General features: G+C 43.7%; 1 protein-coding gene across 3 annotated transcripts in view; it reads left to right on the forward strand.

Moving 5' to 3' along the window:
* The window catches only part of COL5A1 (collagen type V alpha 1 chain), a 237398-nt gene that overhangs the window by 170976 nt on the left and 46917 nt on the right, over positions 1-19505 (forward strand). For all 3 annotated transcript variants that reach the window (XM_044992343.1, XM_044992342.1, XM_044992344.1), the window contains exons 28-34: positions 325-369; positions 1956-2009; positions 4071-4178; positions 5030-5083; positions 8398-8451; positions 17453-17497; positions 18558-18611. In XM_044992343.1, the coding sequence (XP_044848278.1) occupies positions 325-369; positions 1956-2009; positions 4071-4178; positions 5030-5083; positions 8398-8451; positions 17453-17497; positions 18558-18611 (414 nt within the window). The remainder of the gene's footprint in view (positions 1-324; positions 370-1955; positions 2010-4070; positions 4179-5029; positions 5084-8397; positions 8452-17452; positions 17498-18557; positions 18612-19505) is intronic.

Below are 19505 nucleotides of genomic sequence, written 5' to 3' on the forward strand. Positions count from 1 at the left end.
TGTTCTCCCTGGAAACTTGATTCTGACTGTTACATTCATCTTGTTGAGAAATGGAGACATATCACATGTCCCTTCTGTCCAATGAAATCAGCTCAAATTTTGAGTAGCAAATATTCACAAATGAGCAACAGACCAAAAACTATTCAGCAAATAATTATAAACCACCAGTACATTTAGGAAAATCACAATCTGCACAAGGACAATTTGGCAGCAGAGAGTGAGGCAAAATTCACTAGTGTTAATGATTCACCCAGCTCTAGCTATGTGTATGCTTTACCTTGTGCAGGTGTAACATTGTAATGTGCCTCTGTGTTTTTTCCTAAGGGGGCAGACGGTGTTCGTGGCTTAAAGGGCACTAAGGGCGAAAAGGTGAGTTACCCCATTCCATTGGAGGAAGGTTGCCTGTGTGTGCAGTTTTGCAGACCTGCTTTGCCAATGTAGGATCCAGTCCTGTGAGACATACACGTATGAATATTTCTGCTGGTGAATGGAGCTGGACTGTCAGTCCTAGAAACAGCTGCTCTCTGTTTATTCCCAGAGCAGGCATAGCATAGACATTCTCCACAATGCTCAGCCAGCGTGTCTCAACTCTGAGCTGGGAATAACGCAGTCTCCATGACCTACTCAATCTTCGGCCTGACTCCTGAGGCCAGCCATTAGTGGTAGTATTATGGTTTAAATACCTTAGAAGGGAGGGGAGTCTGGTTTCGTGCTGGATTTCCCCCTTATGGTGGTAACTGAAGCACACTGCTTCCTAACTAATAGCAAACAAAAATCATGTCAACGTACGTTTTAGCAGAAGTCCTTTGTCCAGGAGCAAGCTTCTGGTTTTTTTTGTTAGCCAGGGGAAATTTCACTGACATAAATGGAATTCTTTGTGATTTACATCTGGGTAACAAAGATCAGAATCTGGCCCAGGGAATACACTGCCAAGACCAGCCATTGGAGCAGCTTGTAAAATCTGTCTGACAAAGTAGAATGTGCGTAGAAAAAAATATAGATTATATTTCAGGGATACAGCTGTGGTCTCCCAAAGCAATATCAGGAGATGGAGATTTGCTGCACTGTTCCAGTCCTAAGTATCCCCATGATCCTTTTTCATATCCGATAGTCCATCAGCAGCAGAGCTGGCAATTGGAGGCAAGGAGTTAGCCAGAGGGACCTTCCAGAATCCAAAGTTGGTTTTGGTTACCGTGTCTGTGTTTTAATCTGTCCTGGGTTTGCTCTAGGAGTTGATACAGTATCGATTTGAGCTCTGCAGTTAAACTGTCTTGGCTGGAAGAAATATTACTACTGTCCTTGAGGTTTCATGGAAGGATGGTGTAAAATGATCTCCGTGAAAATAAAACCCTGTTATTCTTCAAAATAATTTGTTGCCAGTACCGGTAAATTGCTGGTATTTATACCATCTGAGCAGATGATCTCTACTGGGAGCCAAGGTGTGATTGGTTGGAGAATGCACCTTTGTAATTCCAGTGGGATTATAGTTATCTGTTGATATGATACTCCCAAAGGTAGGATCTTGAGCACTTACAGCTTGGCTGTGTTGCATGTGATGTACAATGTACTTGGGGGTTAGTGGGCCCATCTTGCCCTCCCCCTGGTACAGAGATGCCCTGATGCCATGAAAATACACAAGCATTGTGCACCCCCGGTTCAGAGTTTCACAGAGGCTGCCATGGAGGGAGAGGGAGGCAGTGACATGGTGGCCAAGGGAAGGAGTGTATCTGCCACTACATGGATTCACTGGCCATTGCCCCTGCTGTGGAAGAGTGCATAGGCTGACAGTTCTGCTGAAGCAGCTGAACAGGGGGCTAATATTGGTTCTTCCCCTCGCTCAGAAACCTGCTCAGCACTCAGTACTGTTCCCCAAAGGTACAGAATGTCACAGCTTATATTTGACCTGTGTCAGTGTCCCCTTTGGACAATCAGCTGTTTCTCCTCCTGTTATTCAGGGTGAAGATGGCTTCCCTGGCTTCAAAGGTGACATGGGCATCAAGGGAGACCGGGTGAGTGTTTGCTGATCTGGCGAGGTATGTTGAATGCATCTTCCTCACAGAGAGAGAGAGCAGATTTGGGACAGGGTCCTTCATGCTTCATGAAATCAATCTCATGTAATGAGGATGGTTCTTCAGGCATGTTAGCGTTCAGTGATGCCTTTCAGTAACCAAATGAAGCACTAAGCATAATAATAGGGGGCAGGGCTTTGAAAGTCCCTCATAAGCACTAAATAACTGTGCTGTTGTGCAATCATGAAATGCAGTTCTCTGGGGTGGAACACGGTGGTTGTTCTGTTGCAGCTTCAAGGGAGAATTAGAAGGTTTTTCTTGTTGGTGTTTTCCTGATAAGTGCCTGGTATATAAAGATTCTGTCCCAGGGTGGAATACATCAGAATTCATTTCACACCGATATCCTGGGAAGGAGTGTCCTGCGGGCAGCAAACTGCTTGCATCATCTTTGTAACACTTACTTCTGTATTCACTCATGAGATCTGCTCAGTGGAGAGCAGAAAGTTAGACTGGGTCATGATGAGACTCTGCTCCCATTCTGTACATTCAACTGCTATATAGGAACCCTGGTGTCTTAGACTTGCTGGAAACAAGGAGGTTCTAAATCTCTCAGTTCTTTATTTCCATATCAGAAGTAAAATTAAAGCTAGTAGTAACATAGAACCCAATCTTGCAGCCCTGATACCTGCACATCCTGCAGGATCATTTATTTATTTCCAGTATCTCTTTTCCCTCCCATAACGTTACATCTTCTTTATTTGCTAAGCCGGATGTCGATCCGTAGCACCAGAACAAAGTCTAAAGTCACCGGGCATGCACTTCAGTAGAAGTGAGAACAGGGCTATGGAAACCACCAGGGGTGCATTTTCATATTAGAAACGTATTTTTAGAAGCACGGCGCATTGCCTGACATCAAAAGCTTTTCAAATCATCGGCCCAAACTAACACGGAGATTCAGACAGCAGCTGCATAGCACACCTGTGCAGGGATCTGCACAGCACACCTGTGCAGGGATCTGCCAACTAGGAAATGGTTTTGTCGAATGCCACCCTTGCTTATGTATGGCTGGAGACATTCTTGCCATGCCTATATATTAATAGATATTAGGCACTGGGATATTAGGCAAAGCAAATCCTCCATTGCTCCTGGCATGTAAGAATACCATGGAGCCATACCAAGGCCCCAGAGCTCCATTCTGAACATCACCTCAAAGTCACTCTCTATCGATCACTTGAAAGCTTTTCCGGCCCCACCTCCTTCTTTTCAAAGATGAAATTCACCTGGCGGCAGACCACGCTAAAAGGTTTGTCTCTCAGGAGGATTATGCGTACCCTTGCCAAACAGGTACCCGCCTGAGCCGTTCTAACCAAACATACCTGCTAGCAAGGTCCTTTGTTTGTTTTTTATGATAAATACCGAGCTGCTTGAGGATGAGGGCTCCCTGAGAATTTTGCAGACAAATAGGATGCCATCTCCGTTAGTTCTGAGCAAAATATCAGACTGCCTGTGTGTTTCCACGTTGAAAACTTCTGTTGTAACCATGCACAATGCTAATAGCCAAGCCAGTTCCTCGGCCTGAATTCCCAGTGATTTTCAGGCTGAGGCTTTCATCCCAGTCTTTCTTCTGCAGTTTTTCAGGTTGGCCCTACATTGTAACAAATCCCAGGGGTTGCATGCGTATAAACCCATGGTTTGGAGATCAGGAAGAGGAAACAAGGGTTCATAGGAGCCAGAGCTAATGAAAGCTATTTCAGTGGAGGGGAGCTGGAATTAGAGAGGATAATTGGAGTATAGGGAAAGACTGCTGTGCTGAGAAATAATAGCCGGGTGATGTGAGTGGAAGCAGCATGTCTGTTCTAATAACACTCTAATTTACTGCACAACAATCTGGTCTGAGCAGTGACGGGGTAAAGGTTTAACGTCTCCACAAATTGCTTTAGTGATGCCAGGGTGAGCCGGAACATAGCCGTGTGTACATTCCTGCCAGCCTCAGGTGATTTGCATTGGGACACGAGATTGCATGAGTGCCATCTTCATCATCAGTTCCCTTTTGATTAACAGGGTGAACTTGGTCCTCCCGGCCCACGGGGTGAAGATGGGCCCGAAGGTCCTAAAGGTCGCGGAGGTCCTAATGGAGATCCAGGTCCTCTTGGCCCTTCTGGGGAAAAGGTAACAGTGCTAAAGCTGGAACTGTCCCTTCAGTGCCCAGTCAAAGCAAACAAGAATGGCCAGGGCCGGCCCAGTTTGACAGTGTGCTGCACCACCCTGTTTCTCCAGGATATCCTCTGGTGGATGGTGGGAGGGTCGATGATGGGGGAGTCTGGAGGTTGAGACGAGACTTCTTTTTGGGAGAGGAAGTGAGGCGGGTTTTGGGGCCGATTTATATTTTGTTTGAAGGTATTGGGGTGTGGTGCTGTTTGATATCCCTGATATACACAGAAGCACTTAACCTACAGGATACAGTCATGCTGCATTGGATAGACTCAGGCGTGTTCAGATGTCACCAGCTCTAGAGTCTCTCTGCTTTAGTTCCACACCATCAGAGTGGAGCTGGTCACAAGCTTTTGTCAAAAAAATGGGATTTTGTTTGCAAACAAACTATGGTTTTAGAAGAAAATGTTGAGTTTTTGTTTGAAATCCCCCAGATTTGAAAATATTAAGGGTTATGGCAGGTTTTCTGTGTAAAACCCAATTTTTTTATTAACTTTTTTTAACTCAATAAAAAAAGATTTCCTGACCTGTTGTACATGAGAGAGAGGAATCAAACCTAATCAAACTGAAGGCTTCTCCCAGCAGAGAAGGGGCTTTTGACAGTTCCACTGCTTCTTAAGTATCTTCGGCTTCATGGTATTCATGTGGTCTGATCTCACATCTGAACTACTATGAAGCTTAGTGTGTTTCCTTTTGCATAATGCAACCCTTTATTGAACCTACGAATACAATCCTGATTACCATTGAAGATGGTGTGGTGAAATGGTCACAAAATACACACTACATTCTGTTTTTTCATAATATTACAGGGAAAACTCGGAGTTCCAGGGCTCCCAGGTTATCCGGGAAGGCAAGGTCCAAAGGTAATTTTTTATTTGACTGTTGTTAAACTCATCTCCGGGAAGCATGGCAGATAGCATCCATGAGAAGTTGCGGGAAATGGGCGGAACTCAGCTTTCTGTTCTATCACTCAGCTTTCTGTTCTACAAGGCCAGATCTTCAGCTGCCGTGAATCAGTATAGCACCATTGATTCAACCAGTGGAGGATGTCATCCAGAGCAGTGGCTCTCCGCCTTTCCAGAATACTGTATCCCTTTCACGAGTCTGATTTGTCTTCACCTCACTTAAAAACTTACAAAATCAGACAGAAACATACAAAAGTGTCATAGCACACTGTTACTGAAAAACTGCCGGCTTTCTCATTGTACCAGATAATTATAAAACAAATCAACTGGAATATAAATATTGTACTTACATTTCGGTGTATAGGATATAGAGCAGTATAAACAAGTTATTGTCTGGATGAAATTTTAGTTTGTACTGACTTCACCAGTGCTTTTTATGTAGCCTGTTGTAAAACTAGGCAAATCTCTAGATGAGTTGATGTATCCCCGGAAGACCCTCTCAGTACCCCCAGGGGTACATGTACCCCTGGTTGAGAACCACTGATTCAGAGTATTTAACCAAGTATGAAGTCAGTAGAGTCTGTTTACATGAGTAAAATGAGTGGCCCCATGTCCTACAGGCCTGACTCTCCATTGCTTTGTGTACACGGGCGGCTCCAGGCACCAGCACACCAAGCGCGTGCCTGGGGCGGCAAGCCACGGGGGGCGTTCTGCCGGTCGCCGCGAGGGTGGCAGGCAGGTTGCCTTTGGTGGCATGCCTGTGGAGGGTCCGCTGGTCCCGCGGCTTCGGCGGACCTCCCGCAGGCATGCCGCCGAATCCGTGGGACCGGGGTCCTCCCGCAGGCAAGCCGCCGAAGGCAGCCTGCCTGCCATGCTTGGGGCGGTAAAATACCTAGAGCCGCCCCTGCTTGTGTAGTCAATTACACCTGTACAAAATGAGTGAAAATCAGATCACTTTGCTCAGGTTAAATGGCCACACAAAATGTAAGGCAATGGAAAGTCAGGTTTTGCCATGTATTTTTAACTCTTTAATGCACAACCTTCCTCCGATTTTAGAGAACAATATAGACCATCTAACAAATGGTATCTCATATGTGGGAGAAATTTACAAACATGAAAAAAGAGGGACAGATTCTCACCTGGTGTAAATAGGCCATGTAGCTTATACTATTGATTCTGATGTTACTTTAGTCTCAGTTAATGTAGGGGTGAAGCATTTGGGAGAGAGGATGGGAAAATGAAAAGATTGTGGGCCACCACCCTGTAGGGCTTTGCAGAAACCCTTTGATATACAGAAATGAACAAAGTGCATGTGCACTTTTAGACTTGTAATAATAATAAAAAAAGTAGCCTCCATATTATGCTTTACATCTTCAAAGCTCTGAACTACTGTTAACTAATTAATTAAGGAGAATAACTAATGAGGCAAAGTCTCCTTGAAATTAAAATAAAAGTGTCATTTGCAGAATTGCAGGCATCCTCTGTATCTCATCTACACGCCCACCTTCATTTGGGCTGTTGTCAAATGTTCTTTTTAAAATTAAAACTGAGAGTTCTGCTACATAGAATAAAAGCTGCAGCCTGGTTTTATCATGCCCTGGAGGCTTTGAGAACTTACGTTTTTGTTAACATTAATTTTTCCCTAAGAATCATATTTTATTATTCATGTTCATTGCTTGAAAAAACAGGCTTGCTTGACACTGGAGACATAATTAACCACGAAAGATTGTTTCCTGTTTTTTTTTTTAATTTGCATTTTATGTTTGTGTTTGTTTGTGGGTTGTTGGGTTTTTTTGTGGGGTTTTTTTGGTTAGTTTTTTGCATTTCTTAGCTAACGCATATTTGAAAACTAGCAACAACAGCTACTCTCTATACAGTTGCATTGGAAAAGAAAAGACTAGGGGTAACATTTTTCAGAGAGCCTGAGACCTATTTTCAAAAGTGATGTAGGAATGTAAAGACAAATTTTGGGTTGTATTGAGACACTTAAAGATGCAGAGAGATGCCTACTGAGATTTTCAAAAGCAAGTAAGCAGGTTAGGTAACCAATGGAAGTTTGATACCTAACCACCTTCGGCCCTTTTGAAAATCCCACTAGGCATCTCTCTGCATCTTGAGACACCTAAATACCTTTGAAAATTGGCCCTTCAGAACGCAAGTCCTATTGGCTTTGAATCAGACATAGGCTCCTAAATGCGGGAGTCACTTTTGAAAATGGGGCTTCGGCTCGCAAGTCACTGAAGTGCTTTAAAAATGGTAGACCTAGGTGATCACTATTGTTGTACCCTGCAGTGATGTCGCTCTGGGTAAGGAACATTGGACCAACTCATTTGAAAACATGCTCCACTTCTTAACCATATTAAGCCAGTGTGCAGTATTGTCCCATATTCATGCCCCTACTTAATATACCGAGGGCCACGTTCTAGCTGGCATGTAAGCACAAGAAGGTATCCGTAAGACCACAGGGGGCTGAGGGAGGAGTATGGATGTGAGCTTTCCTACCAGGGGCATGGCCACAAGTGGGTGGCCCAGCCATTTGTCACCCAAGCCCAGCCGAAGATGAGCCTGTGTAACTGCAGAAGCCGACGTCCATGTGGTTGTGGATCAGAAGCTCCTGGCTGAAGAGCGGGTAGCTCTTGGCCCGTCTGCGGAACGCCATGGCTGGCCAGGAGCCGAGTGGTTTAGCCGGCCCCACCACTGCCTCTGCTCGGCACCACAAACTTCTCCTGGCCCCAGGCAATTTTAGCGACAGCCAAGCCCCAGGCAGGTGCCAGCCAGTCCCTTTGCCCTGGCTTAACCCATGACTTCCTAGGTCTGTGGGCCTGCACTGCCCAGCCCAGCCCCCAGGCGCCACTTCCCGCAGCTCCCATTGGCTGGGAACGGCGAACCGTGGCCACTGGGAGCTGCGGGCGGCCATGCCTGAGGCCGGTCAATGTAAACAGTCTTGCGGCCTGCCAGCAGATTACCCTGACGGGCCACAGGTTGCCCACCACTGGTGTAACCCTAGTGTAAACACAGTTACTGATCATACAGGGCCCAATCTGAGCCCCATTGAAATAAGCAGAACTCCCATTAACATCAGTGGACTTTGGAGCAGGGCGCAGTGCAAGCTACCAAGGGCCACATGCTTATCCAGCATAAATCTGCATAGTCCCATCGTAATCCCACCAGATTACACCAGCCGAGGATCCGGCCCTCATTCTAAAATAATAGACCAGAACAATGCCAATTTCAGCTCATTGTACCTTCTTCTCTCATTTATTTCCCCCCAGGGTTCAATTGGATTCCCAGGATTCCCAGGAGCCAACGGCGAGAAGGGTGGAAGGGTAAGAGCCATTTTGTCTGGCTGCTTTGCTGATTTTCATACAAAACCCAATGAACTTTGAGATAAACCCTTGAAGAGATTATTCCAATCAACGATGCTATTGAGCAAAGAGCATGAGAAAACACAGTATCCATGAATGAGCCCACAGGATCAGAGCTGGAGGACGAGCAGAAAATGAAATCCAGATATCTGCTAGATAACATAGCATAGAAAAGGTCTAAAGTCATTAATGAAAACCAGATTCATCTTTGTCAGCTCAGACGGAGCCATTGCATTACCCAGCTTGGGAGTTTTCAGTAAGAAAAGAAAAGACTCCTGTCTCTCAGCCACCCAACGTCCTCAGACATAATCCCCTTTCATTCCATTTCCATGCCACTAACAGGACGTGTCTGGCACAACAAACCAGCTGCCTAGGAAATTTACAGTGTCTAAATGTTAAGCAAGATCATTCCTTACATATTCACATGCATTTGGCCAGTCCAGTGCAGTCAGAGCCTTCTCTGTCTCATGCCCCATCAATCCTGGTGATGAACTCCCCTTTGGTCACAATTGATCACAAATGTGATGTCATAGCAGGACAGACACTGGGCTAAATTCAGTGCTGCTGTAATTCCATTGACTCCAGGGGAGCTGTCCCTGCTTTCACCAGGGCTGACTTTGGCCTATTCTGTGCTTCATCCGTGAAAGGCTTGTGCCATTCAGAATCTCCAGGCCCACCTGGTAGAGATGGTCTAGCAAGTGAAAACTGGCCCTTCTGAATGGACTCCGCATAGCGCGTGACAAAAAAACATTTGTTGCCTGGAGCAACGCTGAGCTCATTTGCCAGATGGATACTGCATTCCCTCTGGTGGCTAAGGCTGTGTCGCATTCCCCTGCTCGTGTGCACACGCTCACGCTCTTATTGACTGAGCACAAGTATAAATAGCAGTGTAGCTATGGCTGGTGCTGAGTGCACCAGCTTCTGGTGTGGTTTTACTTGGCACGGGTAAGCCATGCCTCTGCTGACACTCCCAGGGCTCCGAGCTATGCTAGCTTGATGAGAGCTGGCGTGAGTATGGGTACACAAGCAGGGAGAATCACCTCCCCAGCTCGTAGCGTAGACATAACCGTTGCTGAGAAGATCCCTTTTAAAGCTGAGTGTTATCAACCCTTGGGAGTCCCTTGGAGTCTCTTCCTAGGTTTTCCTACAGAAACCAAGAGACCTGCACGTACACTGTGAGTAGGGAAATAGTGTCAAACTGGAAGCTGATCATAAGAGGAGGTTACCCTCTCTGCAGTCACGAGAAGCTCACCTATCCATGGCAAACCAAAAAACACCCTCTGCTCTCTCACCGGTTCAGTCTAAGAGATGAAAGCCCCTATGAAGATATCAAAATCGACTCTGGGCACATCAAGCTCCAAAAGCAGAGAAAGGATCTTGAGTTTAGCTATTGAGAGAGATGGATTCCAGTGACAGGGCAACTAACAGTGCAGACGGCAGCTTGTCAATTAAACGCTGGATATTTCTCCCTCAGGATATTCTAAGAGCTCTTTCTGAATCTTGAGCCTTCCCACACCATGAGATGCCGCTTAGGGCACAAGGAACTTTTTAATTAACAGTAATGATTAGAGATGGGTGAATCTGTTCTGGTGCAGTATGGACCAGGAGGAGCCAAATTTTAAGTTCAAACTTCAGAGTTGAAAGGTTTTTTTAAATATCAGGTATTTTTAATTTTCCAGTGCCTCTGCACTTCCTGATTCCTGTGTGGGAGCTGGTGTTATTACTTATCATTTATATTTTCATAAAGCCCAAAGGTTGATCCCGGCTAGAACCCGCTTGTGCTAGGTGCAGTACAAATGCGTACACTCTTGGTTGTAAACAGAAACGCCACATGGCATTCCTGACCCAAACAGAAATGGGACGTGCTGGAAAGCTGATCGAGGAGCCCATTCCTCAATCTGATTATGCAGAAGAGGTGTTCAATGGTTCAGATAAGCTTCTGGAGCTAGATTAGTTAGACTGGCATGAATCTGGAGCAATTCTAATAAAATCTTCCCTTTACTCCATGGAGCTGTTTCAGATTTACACCTCAGCAAACAAGCTCAAAATCAGATCCTTAAAATGTGGGTGTCTCACCTGCAAGCCCGATGCACCTGGGTTTCTAAGCCTGTAGCTGTTTGTCCATCACTTGTAATGAAGGAGTATCAGGGCATTGGCTAGCTAACATAAAGGGTCTATTTCATGCAAAACAAGCTTGGGTTACATGATTCGGAGAACAAGCAGAAAGTCTTTCTGTGCACCGGATCTGTCACAGTGAAGAAGGGCAGGGGTGGGGGTGTTTAGGAAAGTGACTAGCATTACTTTCCCTTTTATTCTCATTTAAATACAAATTACTTTTAACAGGCATGTTGGATAGGAGCGCAGAGAATATAAATCACTTTGCACAGAGTTAATACTGTGCCACCTAATTTTAGTTTATATCTTTGAGGTTTTTTTTTATTCTTTTCTTCCACTGAGTAATTTTCATCTCCTGATTGCGAACTACAAATTTGTCTCCTTTTCCCTCCCACTCCGCTTTGGCAGGGACTCAATTGCTGAGCCACTCGGCTGTACTGGGATGGGGGGAGGCAGGAATAAGGTGGCTCTCATGACAGGCAAGAAGTCAGCGTGGCCCTGTAATTACCAAGCCGCCTATCTGAAATGCAAAAAGAAAACCCCAGGGCCAGAATCCTGAGCTGGTGTAAATTGACACAGCAGCACGGTTGGTTGCGGGAAGCCAAGCCTGTTTACACCAGCTGAGGATCTGGCCCCCTTAGTTTTGTTTGCTAATTTTATTCCACCAGGAATTACAATGGGACTGCTAGGTTCACAAACCTTTTAAGGTCACTTTTCATGCAATGTGGAGTTGGACCAAGCCATCAGTGCAAGCACCGCCTAATTATCTCCAGTGCTCTGATAACTCTTTCAGTTTAGACAGAGCTGAAGGGGGTTTTTTCCCCCAGTGCTCCAGAAATGATCTCCAGCTCCACCATTTTTGCATTACTGTCAAATTGGATGAGCTCTTTCAAAAGGCGGGAAGATATATTTCAAGACCTATAATGGTTCAGGTTGAAATCTGACCATATAAACACTGAAAAGGCCAAGGAAGGAGTGACCAGGAGGGGAGATCTAAACTCTTCTGACTCATCGTCCATGAAAAGGAGGAAATGAATGTGCAAAACTGAGACCTGTTTAAAAAAAGGTGGTGATTTCTGCTCTGAAGAGAGATTCTTTCCCAATGACATTGTGCAACTCCTTGTTTATTGTCACAGAAAGTCCAGATCTGAGCTGTTCAATTACACGTTAAAAAAAGAGATGGCTTCTGTAGTTGAAACTCCACCTGGCATGGGAAAGTTAAGCTGCGGTCAACCCGGCCAACACATCACCAGTACTAAGATTTTGCCTTTGAAACTTCGCTAACAAATCTGATATCGATATCCTTCCATGGCTAGTTGGCTCTACCAGGCAGACAGCAGTAAAAAGGGTAGCTAGGACTCTGAAGAGACAAGGGGTGAATGCTATATGCAGGAAAGCCAGCCAAAGACCTATGTCCACATAAGCCTTCAAGAAGCATTTAAACGGAACTTAAATGGTTTGCAGGCTTCATACTGGGGTGAATTCCACCTACTGGGATCGACTCTGTTAAGTAAGAAGATGCTGTTTGTACATGGTCACTGTTTTGGCTATATCAGCACTCCATCTATTATTTGCCCTGCATTCAGTTCATCCTTTTAAACCATTTTTACAAACTGTTCAGCAGTTAAAGCTAGTTCTAGCCCTTAGCATGTGTACGTATTGGGAGTAGTGGTACACTTGTTGACAAATCTGTTCTTTATATGAAACAGCCTAATGTACCTCCAGAACTGCTGGGTTCTTCAAAATTACAGCTGGATGCAGTTGTGTAACACCGATGAACATTTTCACGGGTTTTGGTGTTTTTCAATCAGCTTGACTCAAAATAATCAGCTCCCAAGGAAGATGTTGGTATATTGATTAAAATAACAGAACATGGAGTACATGAAATGAAATCTGGGCACACTGCTCTAAGAAAGCATAATTGGTAAAATATATCCAGTATTTGCAGGGCTCAGTGATGATGATATAGCTTTCCTGAACCCTGTGTGGTTGACACAGCACCAGTGACAAGGGAATATCCGTGTAAATGACAGATTTCCTTTCCTATTAGGCCATTGCATTTGGGTGTAGCTCACAGGTAAATTGGAATAAATCCAAATTGAATTTGTATTTGATTTTCATGATTTTCTATGTATTTATTATTTGCATTTGCTTCTGGCAACTATCTAGGGTATTTCCATCATCCAGGGACTGAAATAGTCTTTCCAACTCATTATTTAAACTACCCAAATGGCTTCTTGAGTCATTTAAAAAAAAAAGGGCACATGAAACATATAAGCACCAACTGCCGACCCTGCATACCTCTCTGACCCCCATTGCCGACCGCTAAATTCCAATGCTGTTGAAAACATACAGAGATGTGAAAGCTTTCAACCCTTGAGAGACCTCTCCTAACTGTTTAAACTATACAGTACCACAAAGCTTCAGAAAAAAGGACCTTTGACTTCTTATGAATTCCTTTAGCTCTCGCATGTTAAATATATTGATAGTTTTGACAAGTGTGTATAGCAGGCAGCATGCTCATTAGACAGTAGCTTCATCTAAGATCTGTTTTGTATGGCAGATACATTTCCTTTGAGCTTCAGTAAGAAGCAATGTTTCAGTGAGGTCTAGGTCAAACCCACTGAATAATGATGTGCAATTGCACTACTAATCAGTTTACCGAACAGGGCCTAAATCCATCTGTTTTGGGAAAGACCTTGAGCTGATTTTGTTAAAGGAATGGGAGGCTGCCTGGTTATTCAAAGAGAAAGGCTGGCATTTCAAAGAGAGCAAGCACAGGGACTAAAACATACACCAGAGCGTTTATTTGTATCTCTGTCCTTCCCAATGGACCAAACGGATTTGGAATCAAGCACATTCAGAACAAATGAAAACTCATCAATGCCTCTGAAGAAAAAAAGGCACATTAGTCAACAGGTCCGTGTGCTCCACCAGTGATTCCAGCCTGGAAACCTCATGTGTTCCTTTCTGGTACTCCCATCTCTGCAGCTTCCTCTCAGCTGCCCCCTGACTCTGCTATTCCTCTGACAGCCCCCCAGCACTCTCCTCATTCAAATCACTGCTTCCTTGGTACCCGAAAGAAACGAGTTTAGAATAATCACAACAGACAAGCCAACAACCTTCTAAAATACTTGGATTTCTCAGGGTAGCCTGGTTTCTAACCATGCATTAGAGACTATTTCAGCTGATATTAAGCAAAAAGATGGCTTTTATGGTTTGGAACTTGGGAGATCTGGGTTTGATACCTGGTTCTGCCACAGACTTCTTCTGTGACATTGGGCAAGTCATTTAAACTCTTTATGCCTCATTTTCGCCATCCATAAAATGGGAATAATAATGCTGCCTTTTCCCCATCCTTGTCTGTTTGGATTGTAATCTCATTGGGGCCGTGAATGTGTCTGACTCTGTGCATGTACAGCATCTAGCACAATCTCGGCTGTAGCTTTCAGGGGATACCACAAATCATAAATACTAACAACACACAGATTGGAAGTGCTTGGGGCTGGCGCTGTCTTTTATTACTGTTCAGGTCACAGCCAGGTCCTGTGTTCACTCCTGGACTAAACAAATTATAAATTATACAAATGAATGCATTTATTAAGATCTTGAGTGGTATGGAGAGAAGCACAGATGTTTCAACAAGGGCTCGTTTCTACAAACGTGCTCTGAGTTTGGATTTCAGTGGTTTTGGTGTCTGCAAACCTCTATTCACATGATGCATCCTGACTCAGGAGATTAGACTCATTGACCAACACCATGTTCCAATTTGGCCACCAATGGGTGGGATTTTTCTAAAGCACTTAAGGCAGTTGTCTCCTACTCCTATTAAAAGCCAGTTGAAGTTGATTCACTGACTCCCTTAGGCAGTGTGAAAATCTCACCATAAATCCATATTTAGACACCCAAATAAGTGGCTTGATTTATAGGGCTGGCTGGAAAACAACAATTCTATTTGTGCAGAAAAGTTTGAGGTTTTTTGGATTTGTTTTTGTTTTGATGTAGAATGAAATTAAGACATTTTAAAATATTTTGCAAGAAAGATGTGCTCCAGGATAGCTAATAGCTTAGTGGTTAGAGTATGCACCTGCGAGGTAGGAGATCTATTGGTCAAGTTCCCATTTGCTTGATTTGGAGCAGGGACTTAAATCTGAGTCTTTCACCTCTCGACTGAGTTCCCTAAACACCAAGCTATTGTGGTCTCTCTCTTGGACCAGAAATTCCATCCTGGACCTCAGAAATCTTCTCAGTGAAAGTTCTCTTGAAACTGTTATGTTTCTGGGAAAAGTTTCAGTTTCAACAAAAAAAGTTTAATCAAAAAATTTTCACCCACCTTTGCTGATTTTTCAAAGTCTGAGTTTCCACAGCTCTTAGGAGGGTGAACAAGAAGTCCTAGCAGATTATCCTCCTCCAGTAGGAACTGTAGGTTCTCAGCACTTCTGAAACCCATGTCTAAAGGTACCTTAATAATAATCTTGTTCTAGGTGGATTGCTTTGGGCATACATATTTGAAAAACTTGGCCGGTGTGCCTTTACAGTGCAATATAAATGATTAGTAATAGCAATAGCAATGCACAGTGATGTATCAATGATTAACAATAGCGAAAAGCAGTGCAAAAATTGTGTATAGCATCAGCAGTTTTAACAAAGGATCATATGTGATAGGCGGCAATGAGGATGTATGTACCCACTTACACCATGTCTGAATTTAGCCCCCTGTATTTAAAGAGAAGCCAGCCAGGAAATTTCTTCATTTTTGTTGTTGTTGTTGAAGTGTTACTGTGATGATCATTCCAGGAAAAGTGAATTCATGACCAGCAAAATACGACACGGCTCATTTTAGTAGACTTAAAAACAAACTGACTCCAAACATGCTCTAACGCCTATTCCGATGGTTAATAAATGCCAAATAAGTAAAGTCACGATTTGGAAATGGTGGATTTGGGGCAGAAAACCACAAGCAGTAATTTAAGCACCTATAATGCCAACATGGGAGAAATGTCACTCATTCTCTTCCGTCTGAATCTATGCCCAGATATAATATTGGACCACTGGTCCAAAATAAGAACATTCAATCCACTCCTGTTTTGTTGATCACTTGACATTAACCAGAACATCGATTTCAGAGAGAAAGAACAAGGCCACTCCTTTTCTTCTAGGGCCATGGTAATGGAGTTTTATATGATGTTAGATTTAGGACCCAGCCACCTCTGTTTTTTTCCTGTCCGATTTAATCATAGTCTCCTGTTACAGGAAACTGAGTTCATCTGTCAGATCTCATAAGCCTGCTGTTGTGTCACTGCTGCAAAAACATGACTTATTTAGTACCAGGTCTGCAAAGATGAAGAAAGGCGTGTGACTATGTGGGGCAGCTTAATTGACTGGTGTTGCATAAAATAATTGCCTAGGTCAGGGTTCCAGCGCTGCTGCTGTCATTTCTAAATATTTAACTACACAAGTCTTACCCACATCCACTTAAATCAACCTGTCGCCTTCACGCATCTATACAATGCAGCCCACCGTTGTTTAGTATTGCCTGGCGGAAATAGAAGCTTTCCAGGTGCAATGCAGTAGATGCAAAGGGAAAAGAGGAGATCAGCAAAACAGTGAAATAGCTGCTGTAAGTAATTAAGTTTATTCTTTAACTTTGTTTATTTGCTATTTCATGAAAGGGACTGGCTGGTGCAAGAACCTGTAATAGGATACTGTGTTTTTCACAGCTAGGTCACCCATTCATATCTAGTCCAACAGTTATTCCCACCTGGTGACTGTTCACTGGAGTGAGATGTATTGGTGGACAGAAGTCAGTCCTTCTTGGACAGCTGACTGCAGCTGGTACTAACTGGCGTTCTATTTGGTAGAGACCAAAATCTTGAATAGGCCTGGAGAATAAACGGTCCCCTGTCCTTTGAAGGTGGTCTCATCCGGTCAGGATATAGACTCATCAGCTGGGCATTTAACTGCTGTTCCCCAGGTTCTGCCAGAATCCTTTCTAGGGGCCTGATCCAAAGTGGATTCACTTTGACGTCAGTGCCCTAGAGAGTGCAGTTTTCTTCATGGACAAATGGCCTTTTTTAATGACTTTTTTCATTTAAAAAATTGTCAACATTTTTCTAAACAAAAAAAGTGCCTTTTTTTCCATCAACAGTGTTACCAAAGCGTGTTAGAAATGTTTTGATCGGTAGATTAAAAAAGTTCTATAACTGATTTGATAATGTTTGCAAGATTTAAAAGCAAAAAGAAGCAATTTGAACCTTTGAAACAACCCCAAATCAACCCATTTCAAATGCTTTGAAATGAAAACAACTTTCAGGAATCAACATTTTTTGGTAGAAATAGGTTTACATGTCTTTGACCAGCTCTAGAAATAGCTGTTCCTCTGGATTTACCTGTTCGTTGTCATTGTAAGGCATGTGAAGAGAGACTCTTGAGCAGGAGAAGATTTTAAATAAATAAATACCATATCCCTCTGGGAAAGATAATACCCTCCTGAGCATCAGTATAGATTAGAGAGGAGAAAAACAGATGTTCTACCCGCCAGTTCCAATTATCATGTCAAGTTTCATCAGAGCATTCAGATTACAATCTAGCCTGTTCAAACATCACAAAAGGCAAACAAATGTAATTTGAGGTTTCGCTCTGCATAACCCTTGTTTTCCTTTTATTGAAAACAAAAATCAAAAGGAAATTATATCACAGAAGCTGCTGGGGCCCGTCGTCTGCTTGTTTCCTGTTCAGTGACCCCACAGGAGTGTTCATTCCATGCGAGCTCGGCCATTGAATGAATGCTGCAGCACAGCCGTAAATGTTGTGTAGTTGGTTACAGATGTCTTCTCTTTGATTCCAGGGTACGCCTGGCAAACCAGGTCCAAGGGGGCAACGAGGTCCAACGGTAATCATGCATTTTTCCTAACAATACCTTCCAAAGGCATGTTTCTAAGATTATACATGTGGGTGGAAGAATTAGGTAGGTGTCCTGAAAACCATTAGGAGTTAGGCACCTTCGTGTCTAGAAATCTCCCCATAGTGGAAGACCCAAACCAAAACCCCAGATCTCACTCCTGCAACTGGGGGTGTTAGAAATATAGATCTAGATCTGAATTTTGCAAACTGTTTCCTGTCCATCTGAAAGGCCAACCAAAACCAAACCCTTAGATTTTAGGAAAGTTTGAAACCCAGGTATCCAAATGTGGCTCATCTCCACTTGAAAATATAAAACATACACTGGCACCAGGTCCTGAACTGATGTAAATCAGTGGGTGAAATCCTGGCCCTATGGAATTCAGTGGGAGTTTTGCCATTTACTTCAATGGAGCCAAGCTTTCATCCAGTGTCTTCAGTGGACCTGTGTTGATTGCATCTGCTGAGGCTATGAATCAGCTTAATTCCCTCCTTGATTTTTCTACAGTGTCTCTCAAATGGAGATGGGCCAGAACTGGAATATTTTTAGCCTAATTCCTCTCTTTTTCCTTTCCCTCATCTTCCATTAACATTGGTGGTTCGGGTAGAATGGAACCCAGATCCAAACCATTATAGAGATGTATGTAACTGAAACCTTCTGACCCAAACCCTGCATGTTTTACCCATGTGAGCCATTTCATTGAAGTCTCTAGAACTGTTCCTGTGAATAAAGTGAGCAGGGTTTGGCTCTTTCGTTGATTTTGATGGTATGGGGGTAGTGGAATCTAGAGCCTGACTTTTGCTTTGGTAAATTGACTACTGAGATTTTACCAAAGCCAAACCTGGTTTCCTTGGCCCATGCTAAGGTTTCTCTCTAGCGAAGTATTTGAACTCATGAGTCATCCCATTGACTTCAGTGGGACTGCTCATTGGCTTAGTGTTACTCATGTGCTGAAGTGCTATGCTAGATCAGGGCCTGAGAATCAAACTAGCGCTTGTGCAGCAGGAAGTGCTGGAACGTTTGATGACTTGTTCATTTGTGTCTTTTTAAGGGTCCACGCGGTGAAAGAGGTCCGAGGGGCAGTACTGGAAAGCCTGGCCCTAAGGTAGGTTTTAGGAGCCTTTGAGTGTAATTGAAAATATCATTGTGTTTTAAGGAATAGCTGTGTGTAAAATTCCTGGTCCCGTACTATCCATATTCCTTTCCTCGTGAGAAAATGTTCCACTATGAAAGGCTGGAGTAACTAACAATCATTAACCAACCAAATGTCTCCTGCTTAGAGACAATGAGACAGGGATCCTGGGGTCTGCCGCCGACCCCAAAACGTGACCTTGGGAAAGTCACGTAAACTGCCTTCAATTCTCCATCTGTAAATGGGATGATAATACTCACCTGCCTCACAGGGTTATAGGAAGACTTAATTAATTTGTGTTATCAACTCATGTTGAAATCATTTGAGAGAAGGCTAAACAGAAGTGCTATGTAGTGTTATTACTTAATGCTTCTTTACATAATAAGCAGAATTTGTCAGCTAGTCACGTCGTTATTCCCTGATAAAAGTTCTTAAAAAAACAACACACCCGCATCCTTATTTTGCAGTCTTGAGGTGGGCATGACGCTCCCTAACAACGAAATCAGGCTTCAGATTGTTAGTCCGGACCCCAGACTTCAGCTGGTCTTAAACGCTTTGACTCCTTACCCAACACACGACTGTAAAATGGGTGTAAGCTATCTTGATAGTTACGGACTCCTGAAAATGTGCCTGGCTCACATTGTGGTGGGGGGAGAGGGTGTGCCTTTCGTGCATAAACTCAGTTCCTTCAGGAGCTTTTATTCTCCCACGGTGAGATTCACCCCCGTGCTGAGGACCAGCCCAAATCTCACTTAGTCCTTTCTGTGAGGACTTAAGCAGAACTTCAGGTGATACATAGACCTTTCATTGGCCCCTCTGCAAAGGAGCAGATTTCACCGTAGGGTAACAGGAACTGATTCAGATGAC

Source organism: Mauremys mutica, chromosome 18 (assembly GCF_020497125.1).
Source record: "Mauremys mutica isolate MM-2020 ecotype Southern chromosome 18, ASM2049712v1, whole genome shotgun sequence".
NCBI classification, from domain to species: domain Eukaryota; kingdom Metazoa; phylum Chordata; order Testudines; family Geoemydidae; genus Mauremys; species Mauremys mutica.